At 40.7% G+C, this 25,461-nt stretch overlaps 1 protein-coding gene across 4 annotated transcripts in view; it reads right to left on the minus strand.

Moving 5' to 3' along the window:
* The window catches only part of LOC147127483 (partitioning defective 3 homolog), a 271,216-nt gene that overhangs the window by 101,725 nt on the left and 144,030 nt on the right, over window positions 1-25,461 (minus strand). For all 4 annotated transcript variants that reach the window (XR_015084282.1, XR_015084281.1, XM_086020897.1 and 1 more), the window contains exons 20-21: window positions 15,200-15,328; window positions 7,358-7,669 (exon numbers count right to left, since the gene is read on the minus strand). Coding sequence is in view for 2 of the 4 variants with exons in the window: in XM_086020897.1 (XP_085877023.1) it covers window positions 7,358-7,669; window positions 15,200-15,328 (441 nt within the window). In the remaining 2 variants the exon portion in view is untranslated. The remainder of the gene's footprint in view (window positions 1-7,357; window positions 7,670-15,199; window positions 15,329-25,461) is intronic.

Consider the following 25,461-nt stretch of genomic DNA (forward strand, 5'->3'; position numbering starts at 1 on the left):
TTTTTGCAGCCGAGTCACCTCACCATTTGAGACAGGAACACAGCCAACAGAAGTTACCCGATTAACGTACAATAAGATGTGTCGCAACGTCAGTGCGACAGCAACAGCTTGCTTCCATTACAAAGGGGCGTGGAAAGTCTTGGATGTTAAACTTCACTCTGGTCATTGCGTGTGATGTTCCACCTCTGTTCCTGTGTCCACTTTAATCCATCATTCCTTAATAGATGTTTACACTAAAGACAGTGAGCAGATAAACTGCATTAACTGACTATTGTGTGATGCCCAACTAAATTTCAGTTGCCAAAGTTAAATATTTCAACATAGAAATTAACAGAGCTGGGCACTTGACCCTTCTTTGCCGGTCCGGCCGTGACCCTCCACCCTTGACCTGGGTACCCTGCCGGCCACGACCCCCGCCCTTATTCATAAAAATTATCATCCCCCGCCCCGTTCTGCCCCCCCCCCCCAAAAAAAAGTGTCCGTGATTGACGCCGCCGCGGGAGAGATGCAAACGACAGAGGTTTTTTAAGGATCATTAGCTGGCTAATTTACTATTCAAACCCGCTGTGGACACGCTTCAAAATGCGCCACTAGTACTTTACTACTTACCCAACTGCGTGTGATTACTTCCATTGTGAGCCTCGGGGGTTGGTTTTGTCGTATTGTATAATTATTTGGGTCTAACAGACGGCCAGAAGTCACAGTCAACAAGTTACTTATTTATTTTGCACACTTCCCCTTCTTCACGGCCTTCAAAATAAAAGCATACCAGCAAACCAATTTACACAGCAGGTTTGCTACGGCATATTTCCGGAAGTAGGGACGACGCCAGATGAAGTGCATGAACTCCATCTTGATGTGCCAGCGTCATCCTTGAGTCAGTGCTGCACGCAGCTTGAATATAGTCGTGGTCACAAGTTGTTTTGAAACAAGTCGGGGGGCGTCGATTCAAAAAGACAGCAACAAAGAATGGATATCGTGCCTGCTACAACCACAAAGGGACCGAGATGACGAGACGATGCATTTAATTTCACATTTCCAAACTAGTTTGGTTTGCAGCAGCAACAAGCTGTGTGCTGCATTCTCTCCTCCTCTCCGTGTGGGAAACTGTGTGTCAACATGTGACATAATGGACCGATCAGAGCAGCAACAATTCCTGATGTGTGCATGGCATGTGTTGCAGACCTGTCGCCAACAGCACAATGCGTCGGTCATGTGAATCAATGCGGCAGTTTTTAATTTCACTTATTTCAATATTGCATTAGATTTATCTTCAACCACACACGGGGAAAAATGACGGCCGAACCGAGTCTCTGCAAACTTTGCAAATAAGTGCTTTCTCCTCCGAGGAAAAGCCAAACCAAATCGACAATGTGGATGTGGAGTTTCTTTACGGGACCAACTCTGCTTTGTGGTGACTTTCCACTATAGCCTTCCGCTATACAAACAAACGGGGAGGCGGGGAGTGTCACGTACCGTGCACTGTGCGTGCTGTGATTGGTTGGTCGGGTATATGCGTCAGCCGCCATAGAGCTAAACTGTTTAGAATGTGCCATGTAAACGATCAAACGATCTTTCAGCTTTATGAGACCGTGAACACGCTTAAACCGCTTAACGATCTAATATTGTCATATTGCCCACCCCTAACTCCCAGTTTTATTCGCAAAGCAAGTGAGCAACACAATCGAAATATCTTTTTAAGTTATGTCAAGTTTAGTGTGAACCCTTGTCTGCCGGAATTAATGAAGCCCAATAATTTGTGCCCCAAAGCCAAATAAACAAAGGCATACACTATGCCAGTACTGTCCACAAGGATGTTCAAATGGCAAAATAGGAGCTGATGGTAGCATGCCTCCGGACATGGAGAGAAACAAAGATATGAAGACACATTCTCATGAGATTTCTCCCAAACTAACTCCACTGGTCAGTTGTGATGGCCATTTCCCAATTCAGTAGAGTCTAGGCTTCCAATGTTGATTATCGTCGTTTTGCTCTGTTCATTTGTATCAGTGGAAATGGTTTAACAGACCCAGAAGGAACTAAACATACCCAGTCACATCCATTTCCTTGAATAACCTTACTTCAAATGAGACAAATCAAAATGGCTGAAACTGAGATAGTCTATCCTAGAAATACCCCATAACTTAGTAAAATATTAGTTTCTACTACAGCACGGTATTCCATGTGTCTCATTAAGGCAAAGTGCTTCAATATGCTAGTCGTGTTTACTCCCTTGGGGAGCAACATGAAAAGTTATTTGAGACTTATGAGCTGTTATTTAAGTCACACACAGAAGCATGGGTCGTAAAAGATTAATTTGTTTACCAATAAATTATTGAGCGGTAACATTTAATCAGAGCTACAGATGTTACCATCAAAAAGGACTGTTAATCTTCTTTTGATTGCAAAATAATGAAATACAATAGAAATCACAGAGACGGCTTGTTGGTTGCAGACTTAATTAACTAAGGATGAGAGAGAAAACACAAACGTTGACTTAATAATGGCTCAGCAAGCAACTGATTGAGGTAGATCATCACAGAACACATCTTATTTAGCTGTATTAGTAGTCCTGTTAGACCAGTACTTTCAAAGTGCGGGCCGACAGGCTGCTAGCTTGTTTTGTACTCTATTTCTTACTTTGGACACTTGGTGCAAGCCTCTTTAGTGGTGTCTCAATGAAGATTCCCTCCGACAACCCAAACTATCTTCCAGGAGAGGTACCCTTCTTTTATCTGTCCTCCAGACCTGGAAACCCTGGTCTTTTATCCGCTTCGGTAAATGCATTAGCTACCTCGTGATCAAATTTCATGGCCATGCAAGTGAAGATTTCGACTTTAGAGTGGTGAGTGCAATGGGAAAAAAGTGTTTCTTTAAGTGTCGATCTTTGAGTTCTTGCGCTCTCATCCTCTATCTGCTAGCCTCTCTGGAGCGTCTGAGTTTCACAGGACTTCAAAAGCTTTGCAATGCTGAGCTCTATCGGCTCCATGTCTTTTTTCCCTGCCTGCTTTGCCCCAATGCTTACTTCCACCACTGCAGCGCTCTCACTCTCAGTTGTGTTAGAATCCTGATGGGTAATGGGAGCAGTCAATCAAATAGCAGTTTCAAAAGGTGATGCTTTGTTTCACGCCCGCCTCCCACAAATCCCTTGGAGGCTGGCACCTGTCAGGCTGTCATGCTCAAACGCACCATCCAGTGCCAGTCACCCAAACCCCGGGGTCCCTTGGCAGATGGAGTGGTTAACTTCTCAGCTGCCTGTCTAGAAATTAGGTCATTCCATTTTGCTAGCACGACCACTTTTTAATAAACAAGGCGTAGCAAAACTTAAAAACAACATCAATTCCCTTTTGTTTCCACTCTACTAAAGTAAATCCAGTAATAAAAAAGCAGAATTCATGCTCTGACTTTTAGAGTGAAATTTGATATCTGTGCTGTATACAATTTAAATAAAACTTGACATTCTGGAAATAAAGAATGCATTTTTATTGATGTCCCTCATTTTTATTGGGTGGCACAATTGTCCAAACATGGCTGGTTCTGTCATCTTTAATTACAGTGGGGCTGGTAATAAATTGTCAAATGAGCTCTTGTTTTAGATTGATACGGCGAAGGAACAGTAAAACCTAATACAGCAGACTGAGCATGAACCTGAGGTCTTGGCTCAGTTCAGTTCTGTTCAGTCTGTATATGTTACCTTTGGGTCAAATGCTTCAGAACACCAGTGTTGCCTATCACAGTTATGCCTATGACACACAGCTATATATATCAATGTCCCCAAATGACACCAGTTCAATCAGCGTATTGTGTCACTGTCTAGAGCAAATTAACTGGATGAACCAAAATTTCCTTCAGCTAAACCAAAACAAAACAGAGGTAATTGTTTTCGGCAATAAAGAAAAGAGGATTGCTGTTAGAAAACACCTGTCTGTCTTTAGAAACCAAAGACCAAATCCGAAATCTTGGGGTACTGATAGGCTCAGACCTGACTTTCAATCATATACAATCAATCACTAAATCAGCCTTTTATCATCTGAAAAATATATCCAGACTGAAGGGTTGCATGCTGCAAGCAGACCAGGACAAATTTATCCATGCTTTCATCTCCAGTAGACTTGATTATTGTAACGGTCTTCTTACTGGTCTCCCTCAAAGAGCATCAAACAGCTGCAGCTCATTCAGAACGCTGCAGCTCGGGTTCTTACCAGAACAAAGAGACCGGAACATATTACTCCAGTCCTAAAGGCTTTACACTGGCTCCCAATTAAGTGTAGAATAGATTTTAAAATGTTGCTACTGGTCTATAAATCACTGAATGGTTTGGGTCCTGAATACATGAATGAAATGCTGATTGAATATAAACCCTGTAGGACTCTGAGATCTGCAGATTTGGGTCAACTAGTGGAACTGCGAGTTCAAGGTAAACATTGTGAAGCTGCATTTAGCTGTTACGCTGCATGCAAATGGAGTAAGCTGCCAACAAAAGTGAAGTCAGCCCAGAGTGTAAATGCTTTTAAATCCAGGTTAAAAACGTAGCTTTTTTCTCATACCTTTGATTAAGGTCCTTTAGACAATTTTATATTTTTCTTTTTTTTTTTAATTATTATTTTAAATATTTTTGAAACCCACTTTTATTTCTTTACTTTTAAATGTTTTTAAAGTTTTCTGCTAATGTGCTTAAATGTTGTAGTTTTGTTGGTTGCTTTTGTTTTCTCTACTTTGCTTTTGAAATGTTACTGTTGTGTTTGTAAATGCTTATAGGTGTTGTCTTTGCTTGTGTGAAGCACATTGAGTTGCCATGTGTATGAAATGTGTTATATAAATAAAACTGCCTTGCCTTGCCATCTCTCAGGGTTTATATGACATGGTCTGACTCATTCCATCTTTACAGTCATCCCGACCTTCCCATCAGCCCATCATTACCAAAGGTCTATTAGACAGAAACGTCCACATCCGGATTATTTATCCAGCTGCAGCCTCGTCTTATGATCTAAAGAGGTTCAACAAGTGGGCAACTTAGAAATGCTGGGTGAGTCATGGGTGACTGCTTTTATAATGGTATTAAACAAATGCACATTTGTAAAACAAAAAAGCGCCCAAATTGCAAAACAACAATAAACAGTAACAGGCAATTGGAGGCATGTGGGCTTAATCTCTTCAACCAAGGGTCTGGTAAGTGTCTCTAATTAGTTAAATGGACCAAAGAGAAAAAACTCCGCTTTACTTCAAACTGCAATGACAATTCATGAGGCGATAACTTTTTTTTTTAGTTAGGAAGTGCCTGGTCCTATGTGGCCCCCTGGCAGCGCTACAGAAAAATTGTCGCGCCCTCCACTGATTAATTTACCCATCCCTGACTTAGAAAAATAGACTGACAGGCAGTCAAGCAAGAAGACATAAAAACCGCATAGACAGGCAGATAATAATGTGACGTCTAATTGGGTCTTTGCAAATACAATTCCACATTGTGCCATGTGTTTTGATATCACCGACCCAGAGGGAATGTTTTTTTTCCCAAATATATATTTAACATGCAACACTGAGGTTTTGATCCTTCAATAAACCCATGGAAATTAAACGTCACACAAACTAACTAAAACAGGAGAGTGGGAGACCAATACCCTATAAGGCAGGTTCTTTCTGAGTTATTTGCTTTAACAAACCAATTACTCTCAGAGACGATGTAATAACGAGCGTAATGTATTTGGATTTCAATTCAAAAACATTTGTAAAGGAGGGGAAAAAAGCAAGAAAAACATTAGCCAGGTGGTCAGAGGGAATTAATAATAATAAATGTAATCGGAATACGCTAAACACAATTAGACTTCTCTTGGGGAAAGAACCAAATGTTTTTCAATGAAAGCCCCAGACTGTTTTTTTTAGAGAATAGCTGCAGCTTGAATTGATATTTAATAGAATCATATTCATCATTGCTGAAAAATCTTTACTTTTGGCAGTGTGACAACTGGCGTGGGGAGAAATTATTTCAAATATATACTGATTCTGTACTGCGGTTACATATGTCTATCTTTAGGCAGACCTGTATATGCACATGGATTGAACTAGTTATCAGTTTGGTCAGATAATCATGTCATTTCTGCTGTAACTGACTACATAGGATAAAGGAGGGGGCAGTCATCTAAGATGGTTGCTGATCCTTGAAAAACATTATTATATACACATACTGTGGAGCTGGTGCCATACATGCCCATTGAGTATAATCTTCCCAGTTTAGTAGAAGAACAGTACAACATATACACTTACTGTGTACACTTACTAGCCACAACAGGGATGTCCTTCAATAGCTTTATAATCTAAAAAAACACCTCTCATGATAAAGCATTATATTCATTCATCTGTCCATTTTCTATTTCTCTTATCCTCATTAGGGTCACAGAGCTGAAGACGATCCCAGCTTTGGGTGGGATGAAAAGGTACACCCTGAACTGGTGGCCAGCCAATCGCAAGAGCACATAAAACAAACCGTTCACCCTTGCAGGCACACCTATGGACAATTTAGAGTCATCAATGAACCTAATGTAATGTGGAAGAATGTCAGAGGACCTGGAAAAAACCCTGACTAGTATAGGGAGAATATGCAAATTCTACACAGAAGGCCAGGGCCTGGATTGGAACCTCCAATTTCAGAACAGTGAGACTAATTTGCATACCATTATATATTTATTGTCAGGTGTTACTGATATAGTAACTGGATTTGGAGTTATTTTTTTTATGATAAATTGAGAGCTCATATCAGTTTGAGTTTTACATAATATTGCCCAAGTTGCTCACTGCACCAACAAAAATGTTGTCTCCTTGTATTTGAGTTAAAAAGATGTCAGTGTAACAAAATGAGTCATACATCACTCATAAATTAGTAATTTAAGTAGCATTTGGACTTCATTTGGAACCTACTGTACTATCACAACTTAAACGCAGCATAGCATTGGTGACACACCAAGATAATCTTTACCCAACATAGAAGCTGTGAGTGAAACAAAGATGAACTCAAACAGAGCCTGACTGAAAAAAGTGTGTGAGGCTGAGAGGATTACCTCTGATCCAAGGATAATGATGGAAAAAAGGAGACAGAATTACATTCCAACGTTAAGATAAAAGATTCCTGCTGTTGTTTCACCTTCCCTCTGAAATCTGCTAGCTGTCAAGTGTGTAGTATTTATTATCCGCAAAAAACAAAATGAGCAAACACAACCACAATAGAGTTTATATGTCATAAATAAGATGTACATGAACTAGACTGTGTAACAAACGGAAACAAGGTAGTCTTACTGTTGCTTTTGAGTACATTTGGATGTTGAGTCAGAAGCATGTCAACCTCCGTAATCAATTTTTGACTCACCTGTCTGAAGATGCAGGGCGTCCATTGCGAGGCTTGTTGACCTGAGCATAGATTGCCTCTAGAGGTGGGTTGTTGTTTGGAACATTGGAGGAAGGATGAGGGCTCTGGGGATCCAGAGGGAGATGGTACTGGTGGCGAGTGCCATAAGGCTCGAGGCTGCCGCTGTCCACTGACGAGTCCCAAGATCCGATGCCAGCATAGGTGTGCTCCTCGTCTGAGCTCAATGTGGAGTGGCCGATGATATCTTGGATTTCAGCATATTCCCGCTCCTTTGCCTGCTTCTCCCGGAGCTCACGCATCTTGGCCTGTATTCTAGGAATAACAAGGTAATTGTTGATATTATTTTTTTAAAATATGTATATACACAGATGGGGGAAATTTACTGGCTACACCTGCATAATCACTTTATATCCAGTACGTGGTATCCATGGTTTACCACGGGGCCAACAGACATCATTTTGAGGATGGAAATATTGCGCAATGAATTGGTATGCACAGTGGCGTAAACTACTATTTACAACGGAGAGGGACCCAGCCCTTCAGCAAATAAGGGTAACTCATGACCACGAAACAAGGTTACACACAGCATTTCTTTTTTTTTTTGTGTGTGTGTGTAACTGATAATGTCACTCTAAAAACAAGTTCTGTCTGCATAGATTATTCTAAGTGGGTAGCGGGTTATTAGAAAAAAAAAAAAATTGGGGGATAGTCCTGCAGTATTATTAAAATATGAAACTTTCAATGAGCCACCAGCCACCAAATCCTTTGGCAAGAGGAGTAAGACAAGGGAGCCTCTCGAACGTTCTTTTCCTTCTACTTGCTTTTCTTCCTCGGGTCACTTCAAGACAATGGTGCCTTTCTCAAGTCTTTTCCTTTCTCACAGGACGGCTCCATGTGAACATGCATGCGTTTGTAGCTAACAGAACTAAGTCATGAAGCTCTGCCTACAAGGAAGTGAGGAGCGCTGGCATTTGAGTAACAGGGTAAAGGTTGACCTCCCACTTTAACAGCAGCCACCCGACTGCTCACAGGTTCCAGATGTTGCAGGCCTGTCATGGGGTCGCGCACACATCTGCACAAATTGACACAAGCATGCTACCTCCCACTGGTGCAACACATCCCTACTACCTTAGGTCATGAACGACCTCTGACATCCACCGCCCCACCTCCCTCACCGCTGCTCACTAATGATTGACACGTTGGAAACAGGCCTTGAATCCCCGCCAGCTTCTCGGTCCTCCATGTCTGTATTTTAATAACAGTAATCAGGTTTCAAACAATCACCATTTTTATGGATTAACCCAATTCCCACATCCTACTCATAGACTGCCTTATTTATTTCTAGCCATCTCAAATCCCATTTGCTCAGCATTTACACAATTACATTTTGATGGAGGCCTAATGTGATGTTGCATGATACGCAGTCACTGGCCGTGTATTAACATGTCTGTTCTTCTATTTTTACATGACCACAGTGCAGGTACAATGTGGAAATCATTAACTAACAGCACAAACGCGTGCACACAGTGTCGCCACCTGTTCAGGGGACACTATGAAGGGACATAACGTAAGTCTCAAAGCTAGAAAAAACAATTCCCTAAATCCCTTTCACCTGCCATCTGGCTGAAGTGATGTCTGATCTCTGCCAGGAAGGACTAGAAAATAATGTTAGCAGAGGTTCATGGAAGCCCACTGGGATCCAAGCACCAACCCTCTGGCGTTTTATGAAGTAATCAGATTCATAAAAATGACAATGTTGACATTTGTAATGAGATAATGGCCTTGCCTGGACTGACGACACAAAGCACAGAGATTTTCCTGTTGGGAAGGTTTTTCCAATATTTTAATATGAGGGGTTTAATATGGCAAATATACCGTTCTATTTTCACTCACTGTCAGTTTTTTTTTAAATGTATGATACACAGTGGACCCCTGCCCAGCCATGTTGGATTTGTGATCAACAGCGGGAGTGGATCAATAAGATGCTAGCTCATGCCGATATTTGCCCATGAGAGTTACACTCAACCAAGATTTAATACAGGTTTAAAAACAACAGCTCAGTGGAACATTGCTAACTATATCTATAACCAGCAGTGTGTGTTGTTACAGTGTGGATCCAGTGGTTCTGGGTGACTAAACAGCAAAGCGTGAAAAAGTAACAATAACTGCTCCGTTGCTCCGATCCAGAGTCAACCGGCATTGTTTGACACTCGACTGGACTGCAAAAGTAATTCACAAAGCAGGGCGTTTCTTAAAAAAATATTTTTCAGGTATTTTGTCATTGTAACGTGTTGTACAATAACATGTACAGACTAAGTTCGATCTTCTTAAACGCATAAATAAATAAAAAATCAAGCTGTTAAGCTTTTATTGGCAACACGAGGGCAAAACAATGGCATTGTTGTGATATATATATATATATATATATATATATATATATATATATATATATATATATATATATATATATATATATATATGTGTGCTGTGTAATGAGAAAGCCAAAGCTAAACGTTTTGGACTGCTCACAACAAAAAATCCTGGCACGAAGTCAGTAGTTGACTTGTGGATGTAAACTGCTCATTGCAGACTGGACAGGGGAGAAACAAACAGTCCTAACACAATCACATACTATTTAAAACTGTTAATGCTTTCCCAGGTGAACAAACTTATTGACATATAAAATAAATTGTTCTGCAGTATTTGATTCATGAGATTCTGGCCCTCTACTGAAAACAAACTTAGGGCAACCTGCCTGCACAACGTCTCACTCTCACAATTAATCCTCACAGGCAACCCCCACACTTGTACCATAATAAACTCTATTAATCACATCATGGTTTAACATGCACACACTGAGGGAACTGCTGTCCAAACTAAACACATCACTATGGTTGTAAAGCCCCAATTACAAGGAGGGTTACTAGAGCAAGACGTATAAAAGGCATGTAAGGACACTCCAGCTTAAAAACAACAATAACAGCAGAGCAATACAGTGCTGTATTATTTTACAATAGCTCATTGATTACATGAACTTATATGATTGCAGTCCTTCAGTCATATTGCCCGACTTAATTGGTTGTCTTATGTATAGTGCGGCATTCACACCACTGCAAATTAAAAACCACAGTGACACACATACATTGGATTTAAAAAAAAAAAAAAGACTCCACACCCCTGTTCAAGTGGAGAAAATTAGAGACTGGTAGAAACCTGTCAGTTCACCCAATGTCCTTCCAATGTCAATGTTACTTTGAGCCAAAAATAACCAGCAGACATTCGTCAATGTTTAATCAACCCAATGAGAGTCAGTCAAGGGACAGAGGATGGCCTACTCCCAGGCACTTTATTTTGAAGTCAACACTCTTAGAAGTTTGAAAGGCTGCCTTTTCAGTATGCATTGTTCCTGCAGCGGATGGAAAAAAGAATGCTATTGCTCTCTGACTTTCTCATCCGCACTGAATAGATTTTTCTTTTCACTGCACCCTCATCAAAACATGTTCTATTGTTGTGAAGAGCAGATGGAGGGCGGGTATGTATATCTGAATTCAATCAAAGTGCAGCAAATGACTCCTTGCAGCTGTCTGTGCAGAATTACAAACTCCCAGATAGCCCGTCTTTTCTGTTGACACTTGGCCCATAATGGCATAATGCAATCATAAGAGATAATTGTCCAGGTTTCAGGGTATTCATTTACAGCCGAGATAATCGCATTAACTTGCCTTAGGTATCAAAATAATTATAATTGTAATCACAAAAATAATTATAATCGAAATCACACTTCCCCATCAGACAGTTCACGCTTCCTTTGAACTTATGGAATTTAGACTCAAATAGGATACAAAAATAATGATGTAGCTTGAGAAATTAGAATAATAACATTGGGGCCACCAATGCCTTGTGTAATAGGGATTTCCTGATTGCACAAAGCAATAGTGTGCCCTGAAGCAAATTGCTTTGTTTAATCTTCGCCACAGGTGAGAGGTACGGTTTTGCTCACCATTGGTTGGTCGGTTTGATGCAGGATTGCGCAAAAAAAGGAGGGGTTTTACAGATGAACTTTTTACACAACTAAACATTAACCCATTTACACTAGTCAAAATTATAACAACAATAATAACAAAAAAGATTCAGGGGTCCGACCTGTGCATACTGCCATTGAACCACATAACTTAGCGAGTCATTATTTTAAAAGTATACAAATTAGTGATAGATTGTTCGGTCTTGATGGAGGTCTGCGTTCTTTTGACTGCTATTTTAGTTTTCCATCTGTGTTATTTGCATGAATAAAGAACATAGGCTTGTGATGGACCATTGGAGCATACTGTTACAGAAACACGTCATCAAGGTTCATTGTATGCCAAGTGACTGATCAGAAACACGGGTCAGGTTATATTTGTCCGGAGTCAACAAGTAGACACACAACATGGATAGTGGACACACAACAAATTAAAAGAATAGTGTCAGAGAAAATGGAAGAAAAAAAAAAAATCATGCTCTTCGGTGGTCTGGGGGGAACAGGGATGAGGAGAGTCACAGTGGAGTGCTGGCCACTGATTAGAAGGCGAGCAGAGCCAAGCAGATAAGAGAGAATGGACATCATAATCAGCTGCCACAGAGAAAGACAGAGAATGTAGCTCACTTCAGGCATAAAATGAAGAGGGAGCATTGTCAACTTGTCGTTGATGTGCCCCCACTTTGCCCGGAAAAATAGATTCAGGGCTAACATGTGCAGAGATAAGTCAGAGACTGATAGAGGCTTGAACAACACCACACATGCTCTCTTTCTTTCTGCTTTTCTCCCCCAAGGCCCTCTCATGGAAGCGGGTGACAGCCGCAGAAAAGGCTGCTCTTCCAACCCGGACAAGGTCCAATCACAAAGCTTGTTGTCTCCACAGTCTTGTTAATAGGAACCAATCAGATAAGCGTGTCCACAAAGCAGAAAAAGGGGCCAGAGTGACGGCTGCCGGTACTGGACTGAACAGATACAGATCAGGCTAAACCCCGCAGGCTCGAGTTGTGCCTTGATGAGACTCCAAAGAGTTAATAAGCTCCACTAGAAAGAGTGTGCCAGAATTTAGAAAAACAAATATAACTGATTGCCAGCTTTCATCATGTTGATTGCATTGCAGAGTGCGACCGTTTTAGATGATTTCACCGCCTTTTGCCACCTTTCATCCAAAAGTGACTGGTAAAATACAATACAATCCTTGGGGGACACCTTTCGCTCTCGCGTTTAATTAATCAATCAGGGGTTGGAATCCATTTCGTTACGCCTGAATCATAATTCTTCATCTTACCAACCATATGAAGTCACAACCATTGGACTCACTGCCTGGTTGACTGCTCTTTGGAACACACAGAAGTTCATTTCAGGAGTGTCAACTCAATTTAATCACTGCCTATAAATCAGAATTAGGCAGTCTATGCAGGGTTGCACTGACCCAGCAAGTGAGTTTTGGAATCATATGCAGCGAAATGCAAAAAAAAAAAAATATATATATATATATATATATATATATATATATATATATATATATAAACTTTAAAAATGTAACAAGATGCATTTCTGGAACCTAAATACTTTCAATATGGACTTGGCATCATGGCAGGTGGGATTATTATTAACCCCTCTGATTTCCCCCAGGATTCGCTTTCCACTAACCATGGGACAATCCAGGCTCGGCTGAGTGATAGGATTTGGGAGCAGGTACAAAAGAAATGAAGAATTGGGTGTGCCTCGTGCACAGGGAACTGGGACTGGAACCCATGCATGCAGAACGGAGAGGGAATGAGAATGTGGTGCAAGACAAAGAAATTGTGTGACAGCACTCAGGATTTAAATAGTGTGTGTCCATTTTAGGGAAGGCAATTGCACTTATCTCCTGCGCTCTGTGGGTCTGTGTTGATTTTGCCGCTTAGCATGACAGTCGTTTTGGGAGGTGCTCAAAGGAGATGGCCTTGGGTGGAGCGTCTCCTTCTCCAAGGCCTACCAGTCTCCAGGGCGCACTGAGGAAAATGTGTTTGGCCCTCAGCCAGAGGGGGGTTACACTGGTGGCGGCGAGGACCTTCGCTGCATGTCTGAGCCAAATACCAGAGAGAAAAGTGCGACCGCTTTCTGAGCAAGGCCTCCAGATGTTTCATTCAGCATAGAAGAGAGCCTTAGTGAGGGTGTGTGTGTGTGTGTGGGGGGGGGGGGGGGCGTGTGTGTGTGCGTGCGTGCACACTGGTTTGCTGCATTTGACAGCCTTCCACCCTTCTCTTCATTTGCCGAAAGGGGGAGTGATATCAAGCCCTATTGTTTCTATTCAATTAGCTGTTATTACCAGTGGCTGTTTGATTGCTGAGTTCATTTAGTCGACGGAGAACAATGAGGCAGCAAGCTGTCTTTTCATTCAGCCTGCATTAATATTGTTCCCCCCTGCTAGAGAATTCAACAGTGCTCATCCACAAGGGATGAGGCAAACCCTGCAAACTGAATTTCCCTTCTTCCGCTGCACACTCCAATGTCCACTAACAAAAGCCAAAATGACTGAAAATGAAGGGACAGTGTATTCAAGAGTGATTAACAACGCCAGTGAGCTGCGGCGCGAGACAAATGCAGAGCCACACGGATTTCGCAATAATAATGAGCAGCATTCAATCATGCCAAATCCACAGGGACGGACAGGCGCCATTAGGTGAACGCCTCTGAACAGCACAGGCAAGAATGTATATATATATATATATATATATATATATATATATATACATACACACGTATATATATACATATATATATATACATATATATACACACACATATATATATACACACATATACATATATACATATACACACATATATATACATATACATACATATACATATACATACACATATACATACACATATACATACATATACATATACATACACATATACATACATATACACACATATACATACACATACATATACATACATATACATACACACACATATATACATATATACATACACACACATATATACATATATACATACACACACATATATACATATATACATACACACACATATATACATATATACATACACACACATATATACATATATACATACACACACATATACATACATACACACACATATATACATATATACATACATACATACATACACATATATACATATATACATACATACATACATACACATATATACATATATACATACATACATACATACACATATATACATATATATACATACATACACACACATATATACATATATATACATACATATACACACATATATACATATATATACATATACACACATATATACATATATATACATATACACATATATACATATATATACATATACACATATATATATACACACATATATACATATATATACATATACACACATATATATATACACACATATATACATATATATACATATACACACACATATATACATATATATATATACATATACACACACATATACACACATATATACATATACACACACATATACACATATACACACATATACACACGCATTTATATATACACATATATATGCATATACACACACATATACATATATATATATATACATGCGCGCGCACACGCGCACACACGCAGAGACACCCCCGCACTCACCCCCCCCCCCCACCCCCCACACACATATATATATCTATAAAGCTTTGTTTTCAGTTGTTTTCTGTTTAAAATGTTTATGGGAACATGGCCTATTTTAGCATTGTTCCTCTTCACATGAGTTTTGTTGAAGGGGGACTCAGAGATTTTAACAGGCGAGAACTCTTTCTGAGCACTCACCTCTCTTGTTCAAGCCTCATCCGCTGCGTCTCCTCCTCAGTTGCCTGCACATCTTCAGCTTTCGATTTACTGGAGGCCCTCCTTTCCACTCTGTCTCCTGGCTGTTCATTACTGCGGTGCTTCCCAAACCTAAGCAAAAGAGAACGGCAGACGCATTTAATTCTCAGATTTTTCAAAGTCGCACGTCACCTCCTTCATCCAGAAAAAAAATCAGGTTAAACTGCTCAGAAAGGAAATTAAAGTGTCAAACTGTCATACTCTTCAGGTTCAGTGTGTACCAGGTGAGACAGCTGAGAACACAGTCTCCGTCATTTGTTGTTGAATTACTATGTCTCCTTCATGTGAATATAATCCAAATGCACAATGCAATTAAAAAAGCAAAAACAAAAGTGAACTGAATACATTTGAAGTCCAGTTCTTATTGAGGCATTGAAAAAATATATAACATTTTCTAAAGTAAAACAAAATAAATAAAAACCCTCAGGCATCCTGTCACCTTCCAGAAAAATTGACAATCAATGAGAGCAGTGACAGCTCATGAGTAAGTTGGAACAAACTACAGGAAGCCACAACGGATGCAACTTGTACTGCAACGTTGCAAACTTTTACATTTTAATCACAGCAGTTACACACGAGTGGTGGTAAATCCACAACAGCTTTACAGTGAAGTGGGAATAAGCTGAGCCGATGATCGTAAATTCCGCAGGTCAGCCAAGCTTGGTACGGAGAGAATAAATGGCAGGAGACCTGCAGGCTGAAAATGATGAGGAATAGAAAGTAGAAAAATGCTGTCGTCATGAGGAGGCACATAGCAGAGAGCGTGTGTGTATATGTTTTAGAGTGCTGATTTTTTTATCCATTGGTGTGTTTTGTTGCTTAGGCAGATTCAGTCGTAACTGTCAGAATCCTTTTAAGTGCTAATGGCACTGAAGAATGGAAGTTTGAATACATAGAAGGCCATGGGTCGGCCTTCTTTTATGTATTCAAACTTCCATACTTTCATCCAAACTTCCCCCTGTCTCCCGTCGGGTCAGGGAGACCACTATCATCGACCCGGCCAAGGCCTTCGCCCTCCTGGCCAAAAACGCAATCGAAGCGGTGGACCCTCTGGCACACTCCGGGGGCTTCTACTCAACTTATTTTCTTGTGCCGAAGAAGACCAGCGGATACCGACCGATTCTAGACCTGAGGGGACTCAACCACCACCTGAAGGTATTGCCATTCCGCATGTTGACTACGGCCAAAGTCTTACGGATGGTCGCCCGGGGGCAGTGGTTTACGTCCGTCGATCTGAAGGACGCTTACTTCCACATCCCGATTGCACCTCAGCATAGGCGCTTTCTCCGTTTTGCCTACAGGGGCCGTGACTGGCAGTTCAGGGTGCTCCCTTTCGGGCTCTCCCTCCCTCGTTTTGTGAAGGCTGCTCTTGCGTCCCTACAGTCTGTCGGCATGACTGTGTTGTCCTACCTGGACGACTGGCTGATCTGTGCGCCCTCAAGGGCTCAGGTGGTCCGGGATACGTCCACTCTGCTTGCTCATTTGGCCTGGCTGGGCATCAGGGTTAATTTGCCCAGGTCTACTCTGACCCTCTCTCAGAGGACGACCTTTATTGGTATGACGTTGGACACCAGGAATATGCGGGCCCTACCGTCCTCTCACCGGGTGGACGATGTTCTGCGCCTCCTCGCACTCTTCCGGGCCGACAGGCTGCTGCAGTACGTCGCCTTTCTGCGGCTTCTGGGCAAGCTGACCTCCATGACGGCTGTTGTTCCGCTGGGTCTGTTGTTGTTGCACCCCCTGCAGAGGTGGCTGAACGGCTTTTGCTTGGTGGGGTGGACCCTGTGTCTTGTTCGGTCCCCACTGTTAAGGACTTCCTGCAGTCCCTCCTGGATAGGGGTCGCTCTCCATCGACTCTGAAGGAGGCCAATGCCTCCGCGAAGCGCGTCGTGAGCTGCATGCACTGTTAGCCAGCCCTGCATGCCTGGGGTGGCACCCGGATGGTGCCGGTGTCACCCTGTGGCTGAACGCCGCCTTTATTCCCAAGGTGTTGACTGGTTCCCGTTTTAACCACTCTTTGCAGTGCATTCAGTAGGGATGAAATAGAACGAAAGTTACGTCTGTAACTACAGTTCTATGAATCCCAAATGACCGCCAAGGCATCCTGTCACTCGAAATCCTTGTGTTCACGCGAGAAGATACTGTAGGAAACAAACCTCTGGTGACACCGCAACTTATACACGCCCAGTGTCATCCAGGTGTCACAAGTGACTAATATGGATGGTATGCCTACTCGAACTGCGCATAAGCGAAGGGAACATTCAGTGCTTTAAGCACCGCCCCCTGGCGGTCATTCGGGATTCATAAAACCGTAGTTACAGACATAACTTTCGTTTTAATTATATATTATTATTATTATATTAATATAATTTACAATATGATTTCTGAGAATATTCACAGCTTTTGTGGATACAACTTACTGTTAACTTATATAAGAGTATGTTTACATATAGAGTAATATGAATTGCAGAGCTGGGTGTCTATCTGCCTATGACGGACACTCATTTTGTCCTAAAAAGAGACACATTTAGTCCGGGCGCGCCGAGGCTTCCGTGCCACGGTGAGTCTTTCGTTTCAAATATCGGCCACTGGCTAGGGGTAGTTTGACAAAGTTGGTATAGGGAAATGCTAACGGAAGTCCGTTTAAAATTATAGGCGGACTGGCCTATAGACGATTACTATTTGGTCCGGCTCGACAAAAAAGCAGATAGATGGACGATGGAAGGGTACCGCGGCTGTTGGAAGGCGATAAACGGACCGCAAATTTTTAGTAATATTACCAGCTCTAATTAATTGTAAGGGAATGTTATAGATAGGGCGGCACAGTGGGGCAATCTTGGCTCTGGGTTCATTTCCCCATGCCAAGGCACCAAACTTCACTCAGTTCACCATGCTTGTGTTATCACAACATCCTTTTTCAGCTGTGTTGCATCGGAGACAAAAGTTTATTGTACCAAAACCGAAAAAGCACTTCTAGGCACGTTTCGGTCGAATGTTGCCAGTGACCTAATAAAATAAGTGATTTTAGAAACTGATTGGATTTCTTTCATCTGGTGCATTTTCAGAAATAAGTCATACATGTTTTCATGTCTTGTTTCAAGTTTATTTTTACCTCACTGAAGCTATTTGACAGCTTTAAACTTTTACAAGAATTGAAAAAATAAAAAAACGTTGAATTTGGGGTTTAGGAAGTGAATGTATTCATGAACTGGGAGAATGCTTCCCTCCTGGATGTTTAGTATTCCAGGTTCGCCAAACATCAGCCATCAAAAAATGACTCCTCCTCGGATACGGCTGCTTCTTTTGCCTCTCTTAAAAACGGCTGCAGCATGATGGGAGATGTTGTGCTTATGCCCAGGAAAGGTCAAGGTGATAATGTTTGGGATCTTTTCCGCAGACTGCATGCATTACCTAATTAATTAATCAACAAATAGCTCCAGGAAGTTAGAGTCTGTAATTTATCCACAGGCTGATATCTATCATCTATGCAGGTGACAGTTTTTGTAGGATCGTCCAAAAAAAGTCTACTTTCAATTTATCCTCTGAATCAACATCAGTACATTGGGCGATTTGTGAGTGTCAAACATATTGGCATGTTAGACAGAACCAGGGCATCAGCAGCAATAAAATGAAAAGTTGCCTCCTGTTTACTGGCAGCCTGAAACATCCAAGTGAAAGACAAGCACTCCATCTTTCCGTTCCCTATAACACTTATCTTTTTCAGAGTATAGCGAGGAGCTGGAATGTATCCCAGCCTACTTCAGGCGAAAGGCAGAGGACACCCTGGACTGGTCACCAGTCCATCAAGACAAGCAGTAACATTACCTTTGAATTTCGCCACACATCTACTTAGACAGCAAAATATTTGCTAAAGCATTTTCGATGCATAAAATAAAATAAAAAAGAACAAACAGAAGGTCAAATACAATTGTATGGGTAAAACGGCACCAGGAGGAAAGACCCAATTCAGTCATTTCTTTCTTTTCTTTTTTTAAACTGGCACCGTAGCATTAATCATGCTGTATTGACAGAGAAGTTGACAAGGCTTGATAATAACATATTGATTGAAAGCTGAAATACACTGTTTGAATGAAAATAATGTCTTTCAACCTGACAAAATGAGGCTGTGTATCTTATCTAGTTGTGCATATACTATATAGTGAGAGTTATGTGGAATGCTCTATTTTTTTTTAACCATAACTCAGAGGAAAGTGCCTAATATAACAGTTAAAGTTGGAGGATATTGTTATTTCACCAAAAATGCGCTCACACCTGTAATTTGCGTTTTGTCAAATAAGTTACTGTGTAACTGGGGTTCAGTTTGTATTCATAGAATACACATTCCAAACATAACATGTTTCTTCAGCCCATAGGTGTCACTGTGTTCTCTCACTCGGCCGATGAAACTGTCAGTCACACTAAAACAAGCTACAGTTTGATTAAAACCAATTAAAGGGCGATAGTGTGAATGCACCATTAGACCCGAAGTAGTTGTCTGAGAGGGTGCATACAACAGAGTTCAAATGTGTGGAACTTATGACTGTTATCAGCGTATGACCTTGAACAAAACTGATGCTACGACTGCAAGGTGTTACCATGGTTACCACTAAGCAAGACTCCACATTTAAGGTGTGCATGATGTTGCTATCATGTGATTTCTTTAACATTGCAGCAAATCTTACATGACCTTAATGCAGTAATAATTTGAATATTTAGATGTAATAATTTCAAACCAAGACAAGTTTAGTATCTGGCGGATGCAACGCTTCACAGTATTTACTGTTTTAGTGTAAAATAAATAAACATTTCAACGCAAAGAAGTAACATGAAATTAGCAAGTGGGCTATATTGCCAATTATATTTACAGTAGCTCTCATATGGTTATGTTATCCATGTAAATAGACCATCACATCCCCATAAAGCTCTGATCTGCTCTTCTGCTTGTGACTAACTGGCCGTGGTACTGTTTAATGATCCGTCCTTAAGCATCTATCTCACTGAGGCAAACAGCAGTCAACTGAAAGTGATGAATGCATACGCGCAGAGTTCTTCTCAAACAACAAAGAAAGATGGAGTGAAGAGCTTGCAAGTGAATGAAAAGATAGTGACCACGCAGCGGGGTAACATGCGCATATGATCAATGAGATAGTGAAGCAGTGAATGCAGATCGGCACCGAGAATATCTCTGACCTGTAGGAGTCACCCGCAAGCTGGAGCACTGCGCCATTCATCACCACTTGGCCTGATAATGTCTGAATGGCCATCAAGCCTCATTTGGACTGTATGCAATCTTGCGCGTGTCAGTCATATCAAATAGATTCAATGCTTTGATGGCTACTAATGTGATGAAACACCAGGAAGAAAGTAGGAGCGTTCAATGTAAGTGCCATGCCTCGCATACATCTACACACAGCAGCTCATGAAGGAAATGTACTTCATATAGTCGGTCACACATTTGGTATATTTCTCAGATGTGGGGTGAAGCTTCAGTGAAAAAGTAAGTCACTGAACGGCAATTCAACTGCATAAATCACAAAGAAGAGTATATAACACTGATGGTGGGATACAGGAGGGCAAATATGCCACTGACACGATATGCACGGAAATATGAAAAAATACAATCCTGACATTTGCAACATCTTTGGAAGGAAATGTGGTTTGCTCCCGGTGAGAAGTAGAATACAGAATTAGATGCATCTCTGTCTACATTACATTGTTTTCTGCATTCCATAAAAAGGAAGTTGAACATTCCTATTTACATAGTCAAGAGAAATCTATATACCTTGACAGTGACAGTAACTCATACGTAATGACTTGGACTTTGGATCAGAGAGGTACAGTTTGAGTTCTGCTGCAGGCAAAATACATTTGTTAGAGGAATGCTAGTATGTGTAGTAGTTGCAGCCAAAACGGTCCTTGTATGCCAGCATAATTCAAAAATTAATATTTATCTCATGCCAAAAACAAAAAGACTATATCCAGAATACATCCACTATGACTTCTGTATTTACTCATTATGCAAACGGAAAGATAAAGAAATGATGAACCACATCCCCGATAAAAGACTAAAGGCTGATTTAGTAAGATCCTAAAAAGCAAGTGCTAAATTGCGACATGTCACACTAACTGTTGTTTCAGGCTATTTAAAAATGTACATTTACAGTTTACAGTTACATGTAATTTACATTTACAGTTTACAGTTTACATTAAAGTTTGCATGTGTGGAAAAGAGCCGTTCTCTCTGCCGCCTCTCATTTTGTCTGCGTTCATCTCAGGTTTGATCCATCACACACGCAAACCTTTCATAAATCAGCCCTTCATTTTGTTTTCAGAGATTGTTGTTTATTAAACTATCTTTTCAAAAAACAAAGAAAATACTTGCTTACTGCAGATGTCAGCCATGTTTGCCTCTTCACAATTGACTTCATTCACTAAGAACACTTTGAGGTTGCACCTACTTCGCAGCAACTTCAAACACATTATTACTTTCAGGACATTAGGCGAAAAAATACTTTGCATCTTTCAGAGTTGAAAAAGGAACGTGGCACTCAGAACGCATGAATAAACAGTATCCATCTACTACTGTATGTGAGTGACGAAAAGATAATTTCAAGGGCAGACACGGATGAGTCATTTGGTTTCTGCTTGGCCAACCTGAAAGTTAATCCGAATCTTCCAGGCTGGAGCTCCTACATGCATTTGAGACATTTGTTGCTGTGAAGAGTGAAAAGAACTCCCATTTACTTTTTCACCTTCAAACAGCTATTATAAAGTAATTTGATTACTTCCAATGGTCACTCAGATATGAGTTTAATAGCCCAGTTATTCTTGTAATTTGTGTTAGTGTGCAGTTGTGTCAAACTGGAATTGTGGAACTGGCAGAATTGTCAGTTTATTTTTTGCAGTCCACAGTCAATAATTTCTCACACATTTTAAACATTTAAAGGGTGAGTTGCTGCCTTGAAATAATATTTGCATTATTTTCATTTAATCACATTGTTTAGAAAAATTTAAAAAAACAAGCAGAATACACTTAATTTGGGGGGCTGCAGCTCTTATAGATCTGGATATCATTGTGCAGTGTGCAGATAAACATGGGCTGTGCTTTTTTGATGCAGAAAATAATCAAGAAATGTGAATTGTTGTATGAGAACACTTGGGACTTGTGTGACTACTGATGGTTTTCAGCTCTGGGGGAGAGCTTGCTAAATGTGTTCTGAAATAGTATGAAAACAGCAGGGTGACAAATGAAGGAGTGAGAATGGGATTCATGCCGGGTGGGAAAACAGTATGTACTGCATCATGGAGGCATGAAATGTATTTATTCATGATTAGGCCATGCACTAGTAGGAGGACACACTGCAGGCAATATCTTCGATCGGTTCTAAAACAAGCCAGCTGAGAACATTTTTGACTTTGGATTAGTCCATTTCTGTGGTCGTCATTGCGGTTGTTTAGTGTGCAAAAGTCATGAATGCGAACAAAGACTGCCATTCATATAGTATGCCAGATCATATTTATATCTTTATCTCTTTCAAACTGCTTACAATAATATACTAGTTTCATGGAAATTACATTTGTTTTAATAGATGCTGAACATTTCTTCACTTGGCAGTTCCCATTCTTTCTACAGAAGAATGGATTTACTTATTTGGCGAATGACAGTGGCAAAATAGTTTGTAAAGGTTCCATTATGATATGGCAAAATCAATCATGTTTACGTCATTATAAACACACCACGAATAAACATACATTACAGTAATTTTCTTTATGTAACAACGTTTCCATTTGTTTCAGGAGCAGTTGCTCTCAAGTTAGTTTATGTGTTGTCATCTCTATGCACATGCATGCACAATGGATGATGTGCGTTTTCTGTATTGTAAACAGCCTGCACAATACAAAAAAATGAGACCTTCTTCGACATAATTGCCTTTAATGTTTCTCATAAATCATAGCTCTGTGCATGGATATGTGTGTGTGTTGGCGTGTTTTTGTTTAGGCTATGAGGAACATTTCAAATACATGACACCCCCTGATTAAAGTCTCTCATTACAACACAAATAAATAATCCAAATGTATTCACACATCAATTTGTTAAAGTGTGTGAGCTCAGTGAGTGGGGATGTTCTGAAGGACAATTTACATCGAAACACCTCAGAGGGAGGTTCCCATGATAAAATTGTCTGAATGTGTATACGCATAGGCAAAGCGATAACCCTTCCAAAACGCAAACGCATACGATACAAAATCATACATGCCCGCGGACAAAGACATTTGACTACAGTAGCATTTAACCAACCTGGCGACATGCTCGCGCACAAACATACAAGAATAGGGATGAGAATAGCTGCGGGGGGGAGGGGGGTCAGTGCTGTGCATTCTTATTCGAGGAGCTTCAGTTGGCGGCTCAGTCTGTGACCTAGATACGGCGCGGCACACTGCATTCCTAATGGTCCATTTTGATCATTGACACTCTCGTTATCCTCAAGCCGGCTGCTGCCGCTCATCACAGGCACGGAAAGTCGCGATTCAGCAGACTCAGGAACCAAAATATGCTGGGGTCGTTTGATAACGGCAACCACGACTGTCAGTGTACGACACAGAGGGGCGGGTAGGGTACCGCAGTACTGAGTACTTTTGTGGGGATAGATAGGTAGAAGAACCACAGAACTAAAAAGTTGGATGGGGTATTCATAGCAATTTCTACCACGGATCATTTAAAACGTAATTGACAGTTGTAGATTCTAAATTAATATATACCAGGGGTCACCAACTCCGGTCCTCGAGGGCACCTGTGCTACAGGTTTTCCATCTCTCCCTGCTGTAGCACACCTGTTAAAATGATCAGGATCGTTATCAGGCTTCTCAAGAGCCTGCTGATGAGCTGATCATTTTAACAGGTGTGTTACAGCAGGGAGAGATGGAAAACCTGCAGGGCAGGTGCCCTCGAGGACTGGAGTTGGTGACCCCTGAGATATATATAGATATATATATAGATATATATATAGATGTACTGGACACAATTCGAAACAGTGATTATTGCATAGTGAAACCAAATATAACAAGATTATAAAAATAATACAAAACAAATTTAAATTTTGTCTTTTTCACTCTGCAATTGTTTCCTTTTTTTCCCCACTTTCTCAATATCTTCAATAAGATGTATGTCTGAGCTGCTCTGCTCAAAAAGACAGTCAAGGGCATTTGTGTGTCTCATAGACTGACTTCGGAATACAGGCATGGGCACACTGGTCTAAATGTTGCATTTGAGTCTGTTGAAGACAGAAGACAGCAGAAGCACTGATCCGTGATATACATCCCCCCACACCCTCCCCGGCATCCAGAGGGAGACGAGAGAGGTCTTTCTGTCAATGCCACAATGAATGTACAGGGCAGATGGGATGTGAGGAGGCGGGGAGGGATATGGGTGTGCATAACGGAGAAAAAAAAAAAAAATGGGTGGGAGTGACAGTAATTGTGAATAAAGTGAGGATGAGCAACAGAAGAAATCTGCACAACTGCACATCCAAAACAGGCTTTGATAAATAACCTTGGACACATCTCATAACAAAAACTATAAAGTAAGATTTAATGATAAATGTCCAAAGTTAAAGATCTTGTGAATAGGTCCACTATCCATGTGCAATTCACGTTTGATGTAATTTTTTCTACAACAAACGTTGTGCTTTCCTTCCAAAATGTATACTTGGTACACTTACAGCTAGGCAGAGAATAGGCTAGAGGTCGATTGCGCTAACATCTAACATGCAGTTGTTTTGAAAATGTATCAAATATATCATCTAGTTTCGTCTTGCCCAAATATAATAAACTGATCCGGACTCGTCTGAGTTTTTAGGGTCAAATGCTGAAGGCTATTTTAATGACTTACAGTCATCTGTTTTCATCATCTATATCAAAACAATAAATATATTGTTAAACAGTTCAGTGTCATAAAACTGAGCATTGCTATCTATATGTTATTCTTATTGTCTTGTATACATTATAATTGGTACTTCATACTGTAAATGGCACATGGAGGGATCACCTTCAGTTTATCCATCCAAAGAACTACAAATTGACCTTCAGGACAAAGGCAGAATGAATTTCTAATGCAATCACAAAACAAAAAAACAATCTCTTGAATTACAGACTCTGGTTTAAAAGAATGTCAGTCAGAACGGCAGAAAATCATGATCCATTATATG

This window comes from Filicampus tigris, chromosome 21 (genome assembly GCF_054856515.1).
Source record: "Filicampus tigris isolate MCC_2025a chromosome 21, RoL_Ftig_1.0, whole genome shotgun sequence".
NCBI lineage: Eukaryota > Metazoa > Chordata > Actinopteri > Syngnathiformes > Syngnathidae > Filicampus > Filicampus tigris.